We start from the raw sequence: 15,449 nt of genomic DNA, 5'->3' as shown, positions 1-15,449 counted from the left end.
ACAAAACACATGCCCAAGAGGGCTTCAAAAAGTTTATGGGACAAAAATCCCATCTCTCAATCCCATTGGCCACGAGCTTTTTGAAGCCCTTCCGGTGGGTGTGTGTTTGTGTGTAGTCTGGCCTGCAGACACCTGCCTTGTGTATTTATTCTCATAGATTGTTTCTCTCTCCTTGTAGGTTCTTGGAGTGCTGAGTCAAGATGGAATTATGAGATTCATCAATATACAGACTTGTAAACTTCTCTTTGAAATTGGGAGCCTCGACGAGGGAATTACCTCCTCGGTAATTAGTCCGCATGGACGGTACATTGCATCCATTATGGAAAACGGAAGTGTGAATGTATACTCCGTTCAGGCTCTCACCCAAGAAATAAATAAGGTAAGGGATCGAGTAAATAACACCCTTTATTATTATTGTTTTTAATAACATTCTTTTTTTAAACATCATTGTATTGGGGGCTCGGACAACTCTTATCACCATCCATCCATCCATTGTGTCAAGCACATTTGTACATTTGTTGCCATCATCATTCTCAAAACATTTGCTTTCTACTTGAGCCCTTGGTATCAGCTCCTCATTTTTCCCCTCCCTCCCCACTCCCCTCTCCCTCCTGAACCCTTGATAATTTATAAATTATTATTATTTTGTCATGTCTTACACTGTCCGACGCCTCCCTTCACCCACTTTTCTGTACGGGAGGGTGGAGGGAAGGTGGGGTAGAAACGGGGAACTGATTCCAAGCCTTATGTTTCATACACTTCTATCTTGGTGCTGGTAACAGCTTGGATTTAGAGTGAGAAACAGAATTTTCTCCACAACCACTGATGGCATGGAAAATTCCAGAATTGTTAGAAGTTAATGATCACATATTAAATGTTCTTCTTGGGAAAAAAAGAAAGAAACGGGAAACCGATCACAAGGATCTACATAGAACCCCCTCCCTGGGGGACGGACAGTAGCCATTTTTTTTAACAGCATCCAAATATCAGTAATAGCATCTGCATGATTCTGTTACTGCCTTAGCGCTGCCTCTGTTTTCTGGAAGGTTCTCTTGCTCGTACCCCCAAAGCGTCCTCTCCTGCCTTGATTTCTCCCCTTGGCTTCAGCAGCCGCCGTGTGGAGGCCGTCTGCTTGATGTCCTGTCCCTTCTCTGTCCCCAGTGAGGCCTCCACTCCCGGCTCTTCATTTCTGTCATGCGCTTTCGTCACACCTTGAGTCAAGGGAGCTCAGAACCATGGGGCCACTCCTCCCCCCTGGTCCCCCCCAGCCAGGCCTGGGCTGCGTCAAGCTGAAATGTCTGTCTGGGCTGCCTGTCCACCCCTGTGCCAGCCCCCCTCGGGGCGGCCCCCAGGAGCTCCTCGGGATGAAGGGATTGAAGCCCTGGTCCCGCCCCCTGCCCCCCAGTCGGCGTTGGTTCTATGCCACATTTTCTCCAAGAATGCTTCTTCATCGTCTCCGAGATCGTGCCTTGCACTGGCCTGTCGCATTCGTTCAGACTCTGCCAGGCTCTCACAGTGCCCTCCGCTGGTCTGCTCTACCCATCGGGCTCCGTGCCTGTGCTGCAACCTCCCTCAGGGCCCAGCAAGGCACCCTCATTTCTGCATCGTGACACGAGAGGAGCCGCCCTCATCGCATCACTAAAAGCCACTTCCTCCCCTCCCCCTCCGGTGGTTCTCTGGAACGCCCCAGCTCCTTGCCCTGTCGCTGTGTCTGCAGACAGCCTTCCCTGCCTGGGCCTGGACCATGATAGCGCAACCCAAAAGGGACTTTGGTGGGTCTCTGGTCTGACCATTTTTTAGAGAATGAGGCTCATGACCCCACCCTAGTCCCACGGCTGCTCATTAGCCGGCTCTGGTGTACTGACTGTGTGCCCACACGTACCTCTTTTTGGTCTGCTTAATCTTTATTATTATATAAGTCGTGCATTACTGATTGCAGAAAAACAAGAAACAGATAAGCAAATAGAGATATAAAAATCTTTCATGGCCGCATCATTCTCAGATGTTTTGAGATACTTCCCAGTCTTCTTTCTTTTCCATCTATGTAAATACGTGTGCAGACGTTTCTACGACGCACGTAAGCATTGGCTGCTGTGCGCGGTTCAGCTAGCTTCCTCGTGCACGACAGACTGAAACGCTCCCCAGCCTGTGCTGTCCTGGTGGTCGATGCGATGCTTGGGTCCATTGTTGCCGCCACTGTTGCCGTCCATGTTTTTACCGTCATCTTCCTTTTCGCTGACCCGCTACCAAGCACGAAGGCCTTCTCCAGGGACTGGTGTCTGCAGATGACGTGTATGAAGTCTGAGATGGAATCTTGCCGTCCTGGCCTCTGAGTCGGGAGCATTGTGGCTGTGCGTCCTCCGGCCGCCGCGGTCCCCACCCCGTCGTGCGAGTCCATCACTGCCTCCGTACTCCCTGCCCGGCTCTCACGTGCATAGGAGGCCATTGAAAACAGCATGGCTTGGGGCAGGTACATCCTAATGCTCATGGCAACATCTTTGCTCTTGGACATTTCAAAGAGCTCTTCTGCAGTAGGTTTTTTCCCATGCAACAAATCTTTTGGTTTCGTGACTCCTGCTTCCATGAACATAGATTGTAAATCCAAATCAAAAGAAAGCTTGTTTCCTTTCACCATGATACTGCTTTTTGGCCCCTGCTGTGAGGAGTCGTTTGCTCTGTGCTGATGTGTCATCCATCCTTTGGCTGCAGTCTTTGAACTTCTTCAGTGAGTTCTCCAGGTCCTCCTCCCTTTCCACAAGCAGGGGCGTGCCACATGCGATCAGAGGTCGTTAGTGGATCTTCCTCCAATCCTGATGCCATACTCCTCTCCTTTACTCTGGGGTCTCAGCAAACAGATCGAAGACGTTTGTTGAAAGGATGCGTTTCTGACACCCAGACTTCCTGATTCTAAACCTCCTGGCAGCCCTTTGTCCTGTTCAGTCGACTGCCTGTTAGTTTGCGTACAGGCTCCGCACTGAGCACAATTCCGTGTGCTAGACTTTCCCTTCTTTGCAGTGTCATGTAGAATTTGTGTTCTCACACTGTCAAATGCCTTTCTTAGTCAGGAGAACACAGGTAAAACTCTTTCTGGAATTCTCTACTTTCAGCCAAGAAAGTATACAAAAATGTATACTCTTCCTATACATTTTTACAATTTTTTTGCCTAAAAGAGTGTTCAGCCTGCCAAAATTGTCCTCTTCAAGAACTTGCTAAATCTCACTCGGAGCGGGGAGAGAGAGCTGAGAAGAACTAAGGTAAGAGTGAGTTCTTGAAACGCTCTGCTGTTTGTGAGGCGACCGGAGGTCAGGTTCCCTTTTTCTATATAAACAGTTGGGTTGGCACTTAATCCACAGATCACACAGTTCAGTAGTAAGAGTTTGTTGTATAATCATTACCACCACCTATTTTAGAACATTTTCGCTCCCGTGGTTACATCACCATCAGTTCTAAAGACTGCTCCCCCACCCCCTCCCCTTCTCCCACCCTCGCCCCTCTCTCCCCTCTCACGCTTGCATCGGCTCGTACCTCTGTGCCTCTTCTCCTGTGTTTCTCAAACTGGAAAACCCAACAGAAATAGTAAAACACAGGAAAAAATAAAGTAGTCAGGATAAAATAATAATAATAACAACTAAAAATACAAATAGTAGGTAAGAAAGAAAAGGCCACCGTGAATATTTAAAAGGCCAGGGAAGGCATTTTTGTCACAAGCAAGAAATACTCGTGCCTAGAAGTGTCTCGTGGGGATCTTGTCAGCGCTTACTCAGGCTAGATGCTCTATGGATGGGTTTTGGGCTCCCACTGCCCTCCTTAGCTTTGTGCACATTGGGTGTTCACAATTTAGGCTTGATACTCTTCTCTTTGTCATTTTTGAATTTTATTATTGTCGTCTTTGGACCACACACGCTGGTGTGCTTCTTCCATGTGGACTTAGTTGACTCCTCGCTTAGATGGTAGCTTGTTTGAATACAAGCCTTTAAGACCCCAGACACTATTCCGGTTGATAGCCAGCACCATCTGCTTTCTTCACCACCCTTTGCTGTAGCACCCTTGCCTTCAGTGATCATTTATGAAGGTGAGTATTGAGCAGGGCCCTGTGATCAGAGCTAACTGTTCTGGGGTAGACGCTAAGGTTCACTGAGGGCCCATCATCCGTCTGCTGGTCCTTGGGATAAGCATGGCTCAGGTTTACTTTGGCAATCATGTTATGACAGATTGAGATCATATTGCCTTGTTGGCCAGAAACACTCAGAATAGAATGAGTTTCTGATTGTTGACACATTACCAGCACCTTCGGTGTCTTTTTTTTTTAAATCATTTTATTGGGGGCTCTTACAGCTCTTATAACACTCCATACATTAATTGTATCAAGCATATTTGTACATATGTTGCCATCATCATTTCTAAAATATTTTCTACTCGATCCCTTGATATAAGTTCCTCTTTTTCCCCCTCCTTCCACCACCCTTCCACCCTCGTGAATCCTTGATCAATTATATATTGTTATTAGTATTTTGTATCCTATACTATTTGTTGTCTCACTTCACCCACATTTCAGTTATTCATCCTCACAAATCCAGCTTGACCAGAGAACACACCTCGGTACAGATAAGAGCTCTCGACACATGGAACTCAGGACTGACAAACCCCTCAGGAACAGCAGTGGGAATAGTGATAATCATGAGGGGAGGGGGATGCTTGGGGAGGGGGAGGGGGAGAAAGGGGGAGCCCTTCATTTATTAAATCATTTATTGGGGGCTCATATTGCTCTTATCACAATCCATCCAACCATCCACTGTTTCAAGCACATTTGTACATTTGTTACCATCATCATTTTCAAAACATTTTCTTTGTACTCAGATCCTTACTGTCATTCCTGCCAGAGACTCTTGTATTGTGTTAATATAGCCGTTCAGAAGGGTATGTATGACAAGTCAGGTCCGATCTCAAACTCCAGCCTTTGAGAGACTGCACTTGGTGGTAGAGCATGGCCTCAAGCAAGGGAAGATAGGGACTAGAATAGAAATTTAACTGAAAATGTGTCAGAATGCATGGAATCAGAGAGATGAGCCTGTGGGACTTCAAGTGCACTTGGAACTCATAAAGCCCCCATGACCCTCTGGTCATTTCCTTTGAACCAAAGAATGATATAAAGAGCATTTATTCATGGAGCAAAGGGTGTCGTAAATTCCTTCACCTTTTTAAGTCAGTTGACGGTTTTCTTTTCTGCTTGCTGGGCCCCATAAGCACGAGGGTTTGGGGTCCTGCTCTCTGAACCATCTCTGAAACTGTGGACACAAATGGGCTGACAGCGGGCGCCATGGCTACTCGGATTGAAGGACTTCAGCAAAGTCAGCTGTTTGCTTCCAAGGAGGGAAGTCAGCTGAGAGTCTGTTTTCTGAGGGAACTGTCAGCTGAGCGTGAAGCCTATTGGGGTGCTTCTCTGAGCTGCTAGAGGGCCGAGTGGCCTCTCCTCCACAACCCATCATGGCTAACGCAGCCGCGCGAGGGTGGGCACGGGTTTGGCGTCCTCTCATGGGAGAGCAGCGCTAACAAATGTGCGCGATCATTCTGGCTGTTTAATTTCATCGGGATTCTTTCTCCGAAGATCATGTGGCAGTCATGTGCTCCGACCTGTTAATCAGCAAGGCAGGGCTGTAGGCAGGCATTCTGCTTGCCCAGTAACAGTGGATATTCCAAACCCGCGGGCATCTCGTCAACACTGACTCACAGCGACCCTGTAGGACAGGGTAGAACTGCCCCTGTGGGTCTCCGGGTGGAAGCCTGCCCTTCTCCCACGGAGCAGCGGGGTTTCCAAGGGCGGGGCCTGCCTGTGGCAGCCCGACGCAGAGCCGTCCCCAGGGCAGCAGATATTACCACGTGTTGCTAAAGGAGTCAAAGCAGGTCTGTCCAAGCCACGCATTCGCTGGCCTTTTCCCTCGGGATAACCACTTCTTCGTGTGTGTCCCTCTTTTAGCCGCCACCTCCTCTAGTGAAAGTGATTGAAGGTCTGCCCAAGAGCCAGGGCAGCGCCGGTGAGCTGAAGGTGAAGGTCACGTCGGGAAGGGTGCAGCGGCCAGCGAGAGCGAGGGAAGGCAAAGCACACGCGGTGGCGAGAGCAGTGACCCAAGACCTGGCTGGCAAGGTGGAGGGGACAGAGGTGAGACTGCGTCGCCGTTAGCTTTCTGGCTGTCACCCCCCGCCGTCGACATGTGCCGGGCTCTGAATGCCGCCGTAGCTCCTCCCCCTCTGGGGAATTAATTCACTCAAGCGACATCTTTCTGGATTTACACGTTCATTTTGAGGGAACACATTCTCTAGCAGCTCTTTTTCTTTTTTAATCATTTTATTGGAGGCTCCTACAGCTCTTGTCACCATCCATCCATCCATCGTGTCAAGCACCTTTGTACATATGTTGCCATCGTCATTTTCAAAACATTTTCTTTCTATTCGAGCCCTTGGTTTCAGCTCATTTTCCCCCCTTCCCACAGCCCCTCCCTCATGAACCCCTGATAATTTATAAATTACTACTTTTTTCGTGTCTTACACCAACCGCTGTTTCCCTTCACCCACTTTTCTGTTGTTCGTTCCTCTGGGAGGGGGTTAAATGTCGATCATTGTGATTGGTTCCCCCTTCCTCCCTCCACCTTACCCTGACCCTCCTGGTATTGCTACTCTCATTACTGATCCTGAGGGGTTTATCTGTCCTGAATTCCCTGTGTTTCCAGCTCTTATCTGTACCAGTGTACAAGCTCTGGTCTAGCCAGATTTCTAAGGTAGAATTGGGGTCACGAGAGTGGAGGGGGGGAAGGGGTGGAGCATTAATGAACTAGAGGAAAGTTGTATGTTTCATCAGTGCTATACTGCACCCTGGCTAGCTTGTCTCTTCCTTGTGACCCTTCTGTAAGGGGATGTCCAATTGTCTATAGGTGGGCTTTGGATCTCCACTCCGCCTGCCCCCCCATTCACATTGATATGAATTTTTGTCCTGGGTCTTTGATACCTGGTACCTGATCTTATCAACACCTCCTGATCATGCAGGCTGGTGTGGGCTTTGTTGCTTCTCAGCTAGATGGCCGCTTGTTTATCTTCAAGTCTTTAAGACCCCAGGCACTATATCTTTTGATAGCTGGGCACCATCAGCTTTCTTCACCACATTTGTTTGTGCACCCATTTTCTAGCAGCTCTTGAGAAAGAGGTGCAAGGTAATTTTTTTCTTTTAAACTTTGCATACGACCCATTATACTTTAATAATAGTCTGGGGGGTAAATTCTAGGTTAGCAGCAGTTTCGTCAGAACTTTGAAGGTATTGCTCCATTGTAGTTTGTTTTCAGCGTGACTGTCGAGGAAGCAGGCCTGAAATCATTTCAGTCCTCTGCTGCTCAGACCTCCAGGGTTCTGGAACGTCACAATGACCTCCCTGCTTTGGTAGGAGCCCACTGTCATCCACACAACTGGGGAAGGCATGTTCGTCAGGTCTGAGGGACTTTTCTAGAGTCATTCCATTAGTTTCCTCCCGCCCTCAGTCATGGCACCCTCCCTTTTGGGAGATTGTATTAATGTTCTTTTGTTTCTACTCTCCTGGCTTTCCGTTTTAAGACCTTGTAAAGTTGTGGCTGTGCCTTCTTTCTGGCGGATGATCCTTCCCTTGTTTCCCTCGTTTCACACTGTCGGGCCGTGGATACTTCATTCAGCAGGATATCTCTGTTCCCCCAGTTGTTTCTCCAGTTTGCTGTGGAGACTCTCCCTGTTCGCCAGTGGTTGAGAAGAGCTGGTTCGAAGTTCTGAGGATGAATGGGCTGTAACCGCTTTGCACCTCACTGTTGAGTCCTTTGGGAAACCCTGCATGTCATGTCTGAAGTCTGGGGTTCTTCTTGGGCTACTGAACCTCGCCCGCCCCTCGAGGAAGAATCTTAGCCCTGTCTGGGGAGGAGAGCTATAACTGACCTGGCTCTCAGGGGAAGGCAGAGGGAGGAGCACAGAGGGCTTGTCTCAACCACACACCAGCTGAGAGTGGCCTTGACCTTTTTAAGTGCTAACATAAGAGTGTATATAATATCCGTGATGTTGCCTCCTGGCAGACAAAACTTGAAATACTTTGTATCCGGCCTTTATAAACCCTGTTCTCAAACTCCATTCACTGCTGTCAAGTTGATGACCACTCACAGCAACCCTATAGACAGGATGGAACTGCCTCTGTGAGTTTCTGAGACTGTAGCCCTTTATGGGGATAGAAAGCCCCATCTTTCTCCTATGCAGGGCTAAGTGGTTTTGATCTGCTGTCCTTGCGGTTAGCAGGCTAACGAGTAACCACTATGCCACCAGGGCTCCTCAGGCCTAGTAGGGTAAGTAATGTATCATGAAATTGTGTCTGCTGTGAAGAGGCACCCTCCGGAATGTGTGCATGGCCGCATGTGCATGGGAGTTTCACGTTGTGAGCACATGTGGGCCCCTTGGCATGAGCATGCCTCTTGAGTTCTAAAGTTGGAGCACTGCTTTCATGTGTTCAGATTTAAGGTCATGTTACTTAATGATAAGGAGCCCTGATGGTGTTGTGGTTACTCGTTGGACTACTAACCACAGAGTCAGCAGTTCGAAACCACCCGCCGCTCCATGGGAGAAAGACAAGGCTTTCTACTCCTGAAAAGAGTCGTAGTCTCAGAAACCCCTAGGGCCATTCTACCCTGCTGGCCTACAGGGACCCGATGGCAGTGCGTGGGGTTTGGGGTTTGGTACCTAATGGTGCGCCCTTCGTCTTCACAGAATGAATTGCCAGATGGGTTAAACAGAAAGCGCCTGCAAATCTTGTTAAAAGGCTATGGTGAATACCCAACAAAATACAGGTGAGATTCCAGTTGTGTTTTGTTAAATCAAGTTTACTAAAAAAGTTTTATTTGTGTTTTTCTGGTTGTTTTTTGGCTAAGATTATGTTTCACTTTCAGAATGTTCATTTGGCGCTCCCTCCTCCAACTGCCTGAGAACCACACGGCCTTCAGTAGCCTGGTGGATAAGGGTGTGCATGTGGCCTTTCTCAACCTGCAGAAGAAATACCCCATCAAGAGCCGGAAGCTGCTGCGAGTATTGCAGAGGTGTGTTCCGCACAGCGCCGCCTGTCGGTGAAATCCAGAACTGCAGCGTCCTCACAGCCTCAGTTCATAAACTGTCAGTCAGCCGGTCCTCTCCGGTCATCCATGTAGTGTGTTGGTTTGTATAGTTGAGGAAGCAAAACTTGTCGCATTTTCTTGATGTCACCGTCTGTCACATCCTGGAAAATGGGAATCTTTCCCACAGTCTGAGAAGCAGAGAGGTGTATGGAAAGACCTGTGACTAGAAGTCAGGCCTAGTCCTTTGAATCCCGGAGTTGTCCCCCCACTTTGAAACTTCTGTGTCGGGACGTCACTTTACTTGTCTGGGCCTTAGCTTCTTTATCTGGAAACAGAGGCAATAACACAGCATCATCAGACCCTCGGGGAAGTGAACTTTGGGATCTGCTTTAGAATGTTTGTACTGGCATCCAATACCGACCGGAAGCCAAGCCCAAGCTCACTGCCATCGAGCCAGTTCTGAGACAGCAGGGCGGGTGAGGCAGGGTGAAGCAGTTCCTGTGGGTTCCCCAGACTGTCTCTTACAGGAGTGGAAAGTTCCGTGGTTTCCATGTGCTCAGCTCACAGTGAGCAGCCCCAAGGGCAACCGCGTCACCACCAGGGCCCTGGAAGGTCCCTAGAAAGCCTCTGCTCTCTGGTCCCACATGTGGCTCTGAAGGCTGAAGACACACTGCCATCATCACCACACACACACACACACGCCTAAAAAAAAGAATTAAGAATTCTTACCGAGTTTATATCTACTCAGCATCCTGTTACCCTGAGGATCTTATCTTTTTTTAGTGATTAGCTTGTTCAGGGTTCATTCAGGTGCACTCCTTACACTTGGTGGGAGTTTTTTGAGGCTCTCCAACCAGAGCAAGCATCTTTTTTTTCTGAGCACTGTTTTGTCAAGGGGGAAAAAAAATCAGCTCTGGCTATTGCAGTTACAAATGCACACAAAGGCTTTAATTCGGCGATTTAATTCTGATCCTGGGATTTTATCCAAAGCAGGCAGCCCAAATACAGAATCCTGGGCATCCAGTGGCATTGAATGCAGTGTTGTTTGCAAATGGTTGCAAACAGCCCTAGTACCCCACAGAGGAAGTCAGGTGACAAAGAAATTAAGATGTGTCTGTACAGAACTATCTCATGCTTCTGTTGACAATCAGGGCAAGGTTCTATGTTCTGTGATGATAGGAAATCTTCCTAAGATACAACGTTAATTGAAAAATGCAAGCTGCAGAAGAGTGGTGGAGGTATACCACTACACAGACTCAATCACCGTGCTCTTTTTACTTCTTTGGCTTCTCATCTCCCCAAAAGGGTTCTTGAAGGAAGTGAACAAGTTGAAATGCTCAGGGTGTTGTTGCTTACCGGGACTTGTTACAAAGTTCGGTGAAGCTGGCTAGCAAATGCCCACAGGGCGTACCATCTGCTGTACGCCTCAACCCCAGGGTCCTCGGTGGGTTGGCAAACCCAGCTCCCTGAAGTAAGTGCCCGCTCTAGTGAGCCTCAGCCCAGAGGCACTCAGCTCCATTTCCATGGGTCAGCAAGTCCAGCTTCGCCAGTGACGTGCCCAGAGCCCCCCATTCCAGAAGCCAGCTCCCTGAACAACAACACTGGCTTCACTGGCTCCGTGGGCTGGGGAGGTCCATCCCTCGGTCCCGTCATGCTCTGTTTCTTTGTTCTGCTGCTGCTCTCTGACGAGGCAGCTCTCATCTGGATCCGGAAGGTTCCCCGCACAGACAGGGACCTTGTTGCACAGAGGACGGGCTCCACTCCTGGCTCTTGCTGCTAATGAGCTCCCCCCTCTTGCTCCTCAGAGGGCACATTGTATACACGGCAGGATGCCACTCCAGGGAATCCTGTTCACAGACTCACAGGTGAATCGCATCCGTATCCTCCCCCACCTTCCCGGTTAGACCCAGGCAGGGAAAGGTTAGGGACTTTGTCTAGAAGGGCCACACTCATTCACTGCCCCTGCTGCCACCATTGGTGAGGGTTTAAAAAGGATGCATGCTTGTAACTGGTCGCTTCTATGGAAGTAAACGAGACTGAACGTGCAAGATACAGCGGTCAGCAGAAAAGCCTTCTGTGTCAGGTGCCTCCGCCTGCGGCTGCTCAGTCTCTGCCCCTGCGTTTTAACAATGAAGCGTTTTCTGCCGTGATTTTCTTGTCACTCACAGAACTCTGTCTGCGTTAGCTAACTGGTCCACCATCTTCACTGACACGCCGTATCTCCCGCTCCTGGCATTTCCGTTTGTGAAGTTATTCCAGAACAATCAACTCATCTGCTTTGAAGTCGTTGCTACCCTCATAAGTAAGTAGAGGGAAGTAATGCGGGGAGCCGGGAGTGGGTCCCTGTATGTCTGTCTCCCTGTTGTCCCGTGCACCGTTAGGAGCCCTGGGAGCATAGTGGTTACACATTGGTCTGCCATCAGCAAGGTCAGCAGTTCAAAACCACCAGCGGCTCTGAGGGAGAAAGACGGAGCATTCTACTCCTGTAAACAGTTACGGTCTGAGAAATTCACAGGGCCAGTGCTACCTTGTCCTGTAGGGTTGCCGTGAGTCAGTACTGACTTGATGGCAGTGAGTTTTATTTGGGTTTTTATGCACTTTTACAATTTTTAGCAAAACACATTGTAATTATTTTGATAAGTTTTTACGGATCACTGGAGAACATTAGGAAAGCATACAAGAGAAAAACAATTCTCCGATCTTTTTCCTCAGAGATAATCTACTGATGACTTTCTTATGAGCTTTGTCCCAAGTTATTGAACCACCTTGAGAGAAGCATAGCGTGTTGCCTGTATCATATAATAAGGGGCTGCGGGGTCAGCATGGGCCTGCTGACCACAAGGTCAGTGGTTCAAATCCACCACAAGGGAAACGAGGCTGGCTGCTCCCTTAAAGATTCGCAGCCTCGAAAACCCGGCAGAGGGTTGCTGTGAGTCAGAATTGACTCAGAGATGATGGGTTCGATTCGGTTGGTACCTTCCCTTATCTTTATCCTCTTTATCAATGTTTTTATCGCTGGTGTGACCGTCTGTAGGGTGTCTACATGTTTCACCTCTTCTTGCTGGACATTTTGGTTGGTTCCTAATTATTACTTATGAAAAGTCACAATGTCACAAGCACCTTCCTATATTAATATTTATACTCCATATGGGTAGATTCTCAGGACTGGAATAATTAGGTCATAAAATACAAATATCCTAGTTCATTCCCCAAAAGGGTCGTAGTAGCTTATCCAGGCAGAAGCACTAATTAGACCTTAAATTATTTAAAAGAAAAGGGAACATTGTATTTCATTTCAAGAGTCGTGCACAACTCTACTCTTGATTTCCAGTAAAATCTCACTCTGATGCGAGGCATTTTCTTCTAACCAAGCGCAGCGCAGGGACAGGAGAGCCGTGCTGCTCCTGGCGGGGCTGGGAATGGGCAGACTGCTGCTCTGCGAGGGGCTGCGCGGGCCTGCTCACAGAGCCCGGGAGCCCGGGAGCCCGGCCACTGAGCGGAGCACCTCGGCCGGGCAAGGACGCCCATGCCCTGGAGTGGTCGCTTTCCAAAGCCAGCTTCTCCGAGACCAGTCGTCAGTGACAGACATGACGACATTCTGGTGGTTACTTGTTTGTCTCATCTGAAAACAGACCCCTGATACCGTTTCTTGGTGATGGATAGCTGCTAACACGTAATTGTCATGCTGAACATGCCTCCACACTGCCCTCATTTTGAAGTAGTTATGACGCTTAATACAGGTTGTTCAAATTAGCATGTTAACATTGATCATGGAATGAGACTTAAATAGGAACTTGTTTTCAAGGCATTGTTTTGTTAGCCAGGAACATGTAAAGAGATACAGCACAGGAACGAGGAGGATCCAGGACATTCCAGGACTAGGATGAGGACTATGGGAGGACCTGTTTTTCTTTTCTTTATTTATTTTGAACCTGTTTTTTTTTTTTTTTCCAAATGTTTTTATTGTGATTGGGTTGAAAGGCTTTGTTTACAGGGCAGATTGGCCTCCCACTCAACAATGCGTTCTTACACCTTGTATTTCGTGGCATGGACTGCAGTCCCCAAGCAGCACCTTCCCACTTGCCCCCGTGTTTCCTGCTTCCATTCTTCCTTCTGCCCCTCCCTTCCTGCCTTCTCAACCCTCGTAAAACTTGTCATGCAAGACATACAGTAATTTCTTTTTCTCTTGGGGGTAAGTTACATTTTCAACTTTTCTGGCCATAAAACAACGTGGGCTCACTAAGAACATTAGAAAATAAACAAGCACTAGAGGAAAAAAAACACAGCCATCTTTCTGATGCGCAGGGAAGAAAGAGTGAGTGTTACCCCTAGGCAATGCTGCCTTCTTGGTCTCCTGTGGTTCAATGCTGAGGAGCCTGCACTTCCCTGGGGGTGGAGTTTACCTTGTAGCTGCCTCTCTGGCGTACAGGGTGTCTAAGGGCCATCAAATCAAGGGTTCTACCAGTCTCTATCACAGGAGCGAGGAGATTCCAGAAGGTTCCATGTAAGCATGGTCTTTTTTATGACTTTGGGTTTTGTTCCACATCTTCCCCAACACTATCCACGCCCTTCTAATGTGACCCCTCTCAGCACACTCAGAACTGGGAGCCGGGCACCGTCTAGTTCTTCTGGCCTCAGGGTTGTAGAGACTGGGATTTGAAAGGTCCGTTAATCAACCCTTTGGACTAATGTGGCCTTGCAGATTTGACTTTCTGTACTCTCTGCTCGTCTTTGTTCCAGAAAGGGACAGACCACTAATTATGCCTTCGGATGGCTGCTCATTCGACATCAAAGAAAATTGCAAAATTTCTACATACCAAGGATTGGTAGCTTTTTAGGAAATCTGTTGCCTTTTGATTTCGTCATGTGAGCTTCTCTGTGTCCGTGAACATGTTGAAGACGTAGAATGGGTACATGTAAGAATACGAAAGTCCTTTGTCGAGAAGCCCATGTAAAGAGCACGTTTCCCTTTCCTTTCTAGTGAACTGGTGCCAACACTGGTTCGAATATTTCCCCAATCCACCGGTCAATATCCTCAGTATGATCGAAAACGTGCTGGCCTTCCGTGATAAGGAGCTGCTGCAGCATTTCCTGGCTCATGACGTCACTGCCCAGGTATGAAGTACCAGGTCTTCGTAATCACCCACTTATTTTAGAAGTAAACACTGGTGCTGGTGTAGGTGAAACAGCATTTTCTTGAAAATGTTTAATAGAGGACGCATTACGTTTTAAAACTCTTTTAGAGGATTGCCTTCTTTTTCTTCATTAAACCGCTTCCCTAAGTGTCTTTCGGTGATCAAAAGTCAAATCCAGGTAGTTTTTTTCGCCATGATATTTTTTCATGTGGCTTGCAGTGCCCAGACCAGGCTCACGTGTGCGTGTGTTAGCCAGCGTGGCTCCCTCATGATGCTCCCCAGGAAACCCTGTGCGCGTCTGGGTTTCTTTTAGCTGTACGCCTGGCCCCTGCTGGAAACAGTCTTCTCCGAGGTGCTGACCAGGGAGGAGTGGCTGAGGCTGTTCGACAACGTCTTTTCCAACCACCCTGCCTTCCTCCTCATGGCCGTGGTCGCCTACAGCGTCTGCTCCAGAGCGCCCCTGCTCCACTGCAGCCTGCGCGATGACTTTGAGGTAGGTGGGGAGTCGCGCCCTGCGCTAGCTCAGTGGAATGAAAAAGCTGTTTGCTGACCCAGTGACGATGACGGGCCAGGCCCTGGCGCTAAGTGCCAGGAATACAGCGAAGAACAAAGTGGACCGGGCCCCTGCCCACACACTGTGATTGGCAGTTAATAAACAGGCATGGTAGCAGTCCCCTTAGCCTCAGAAGCAGAGCTTCAGAAAAGACCCCTGATGACCTGGGGCCTTTGTGAAGAGGGTCCCGCAGTTGGGCCCGTTGGGCCTGAGCCTGTGGCAGTCAGGGTGTCTGGTCCTGGGCAGCAAGCAAACCGGACGCTTTGACACGTGTTCGCCTGCAGTGGGGCCAAAGGAAGCCGCTAGAGGTGATTTGTAAAAGGAGAGGTTCCTTCGGTGCACACGACGCATCGATGGATGTTCTGAAAGCTTATTACAGTCCCCGTCACGTTTTTCCACTTAGCATATACGAAGAGGCTTCAAAATGTTTGTGGGAAACCCTTTTACCTTCCAATTCCATTGTCCACCAACTTCTTAAAACCTCGTACATAGTATGTCATCCTGGTTTGCCAGCATACCGTGGGAAAACGCCTCAGATGCTTGTCAGGAATCAAGCATTCGGAAGGTGAGGGCACCAAGCGGGACTGGTCCTACTGTTGAAACACATCTGTTTCTCTGGCGTGGGCACATTTTCAGGTAGATTTTTTTTTTTTTTTTAGT

General features: G+C 48.5%; 1 protein-coding gene across 5 annotated transcripts in view; it reads left to right on the top strand.

Annotated features, from left to right (window-relative positions):
* Positions 1-15,449, top strand: part of TBC1D31 (TBC1 domain family member 31) — a 51,343-nt gene that overhangs the window by 22,818 nt on the left and 13,076 nt on the right. For 2 of the 5 annotated variants that reach the window (XM_045286997.1, XM_004697663.2), the window contains 7 exons: positions 179-379; positions 5,975-6,157; positions 8,761-8,840; positions 8,940-9,086; positions 11,270-11,403; positions 14,083-14,216; positions 14,550-14,729. In XM_045286997.1, coding sequence (XP_045142932.1) covers positions 179-379; positions 5,975-6,157; positions 8,761-8,840; positions 8,940-9,086; positions 11,270-11,403; positions 14,083-14,216; positions 14,550-14,729 — 1,059 coding nt within the window. Of the gene's footprint in view, positions 1-178; positions 380-5,974; positions 6,158-8,760; positions 8,841-8,939; positions 9,087-11,269; positions 11,404-14,082; positions 14,217-14,549; positions 14,730-15,449 lie in introns of those variants that run through there. The other 3 variants (XM_045286996.1, XM_045286999.1, XM_045286998.1) reach the window with 3 other exon arrangements.

This window comes from Echinops telfairi, unplaced genomic scaffold (genome assembly GCF_000313985.2).
Source record: "Echinops telfairi isolate 266 unplaced genomic scaffold, ASM31398v2 ScPeMD7_1;HRSCAF=3_0, whole genome shotgun sequence".
Taxonomy (NCBI): domain Eukaryota; kingdom Metazoa; phylum Chordata; class Mammalia; order Afrosoricida; family Tenrecidae; genus Echinops; species Echinops telfairi.
Note: the sequence above shows the minus strand (reverse complement) of the source record. Positions and strands in the feature narration are given on the sequence as shown.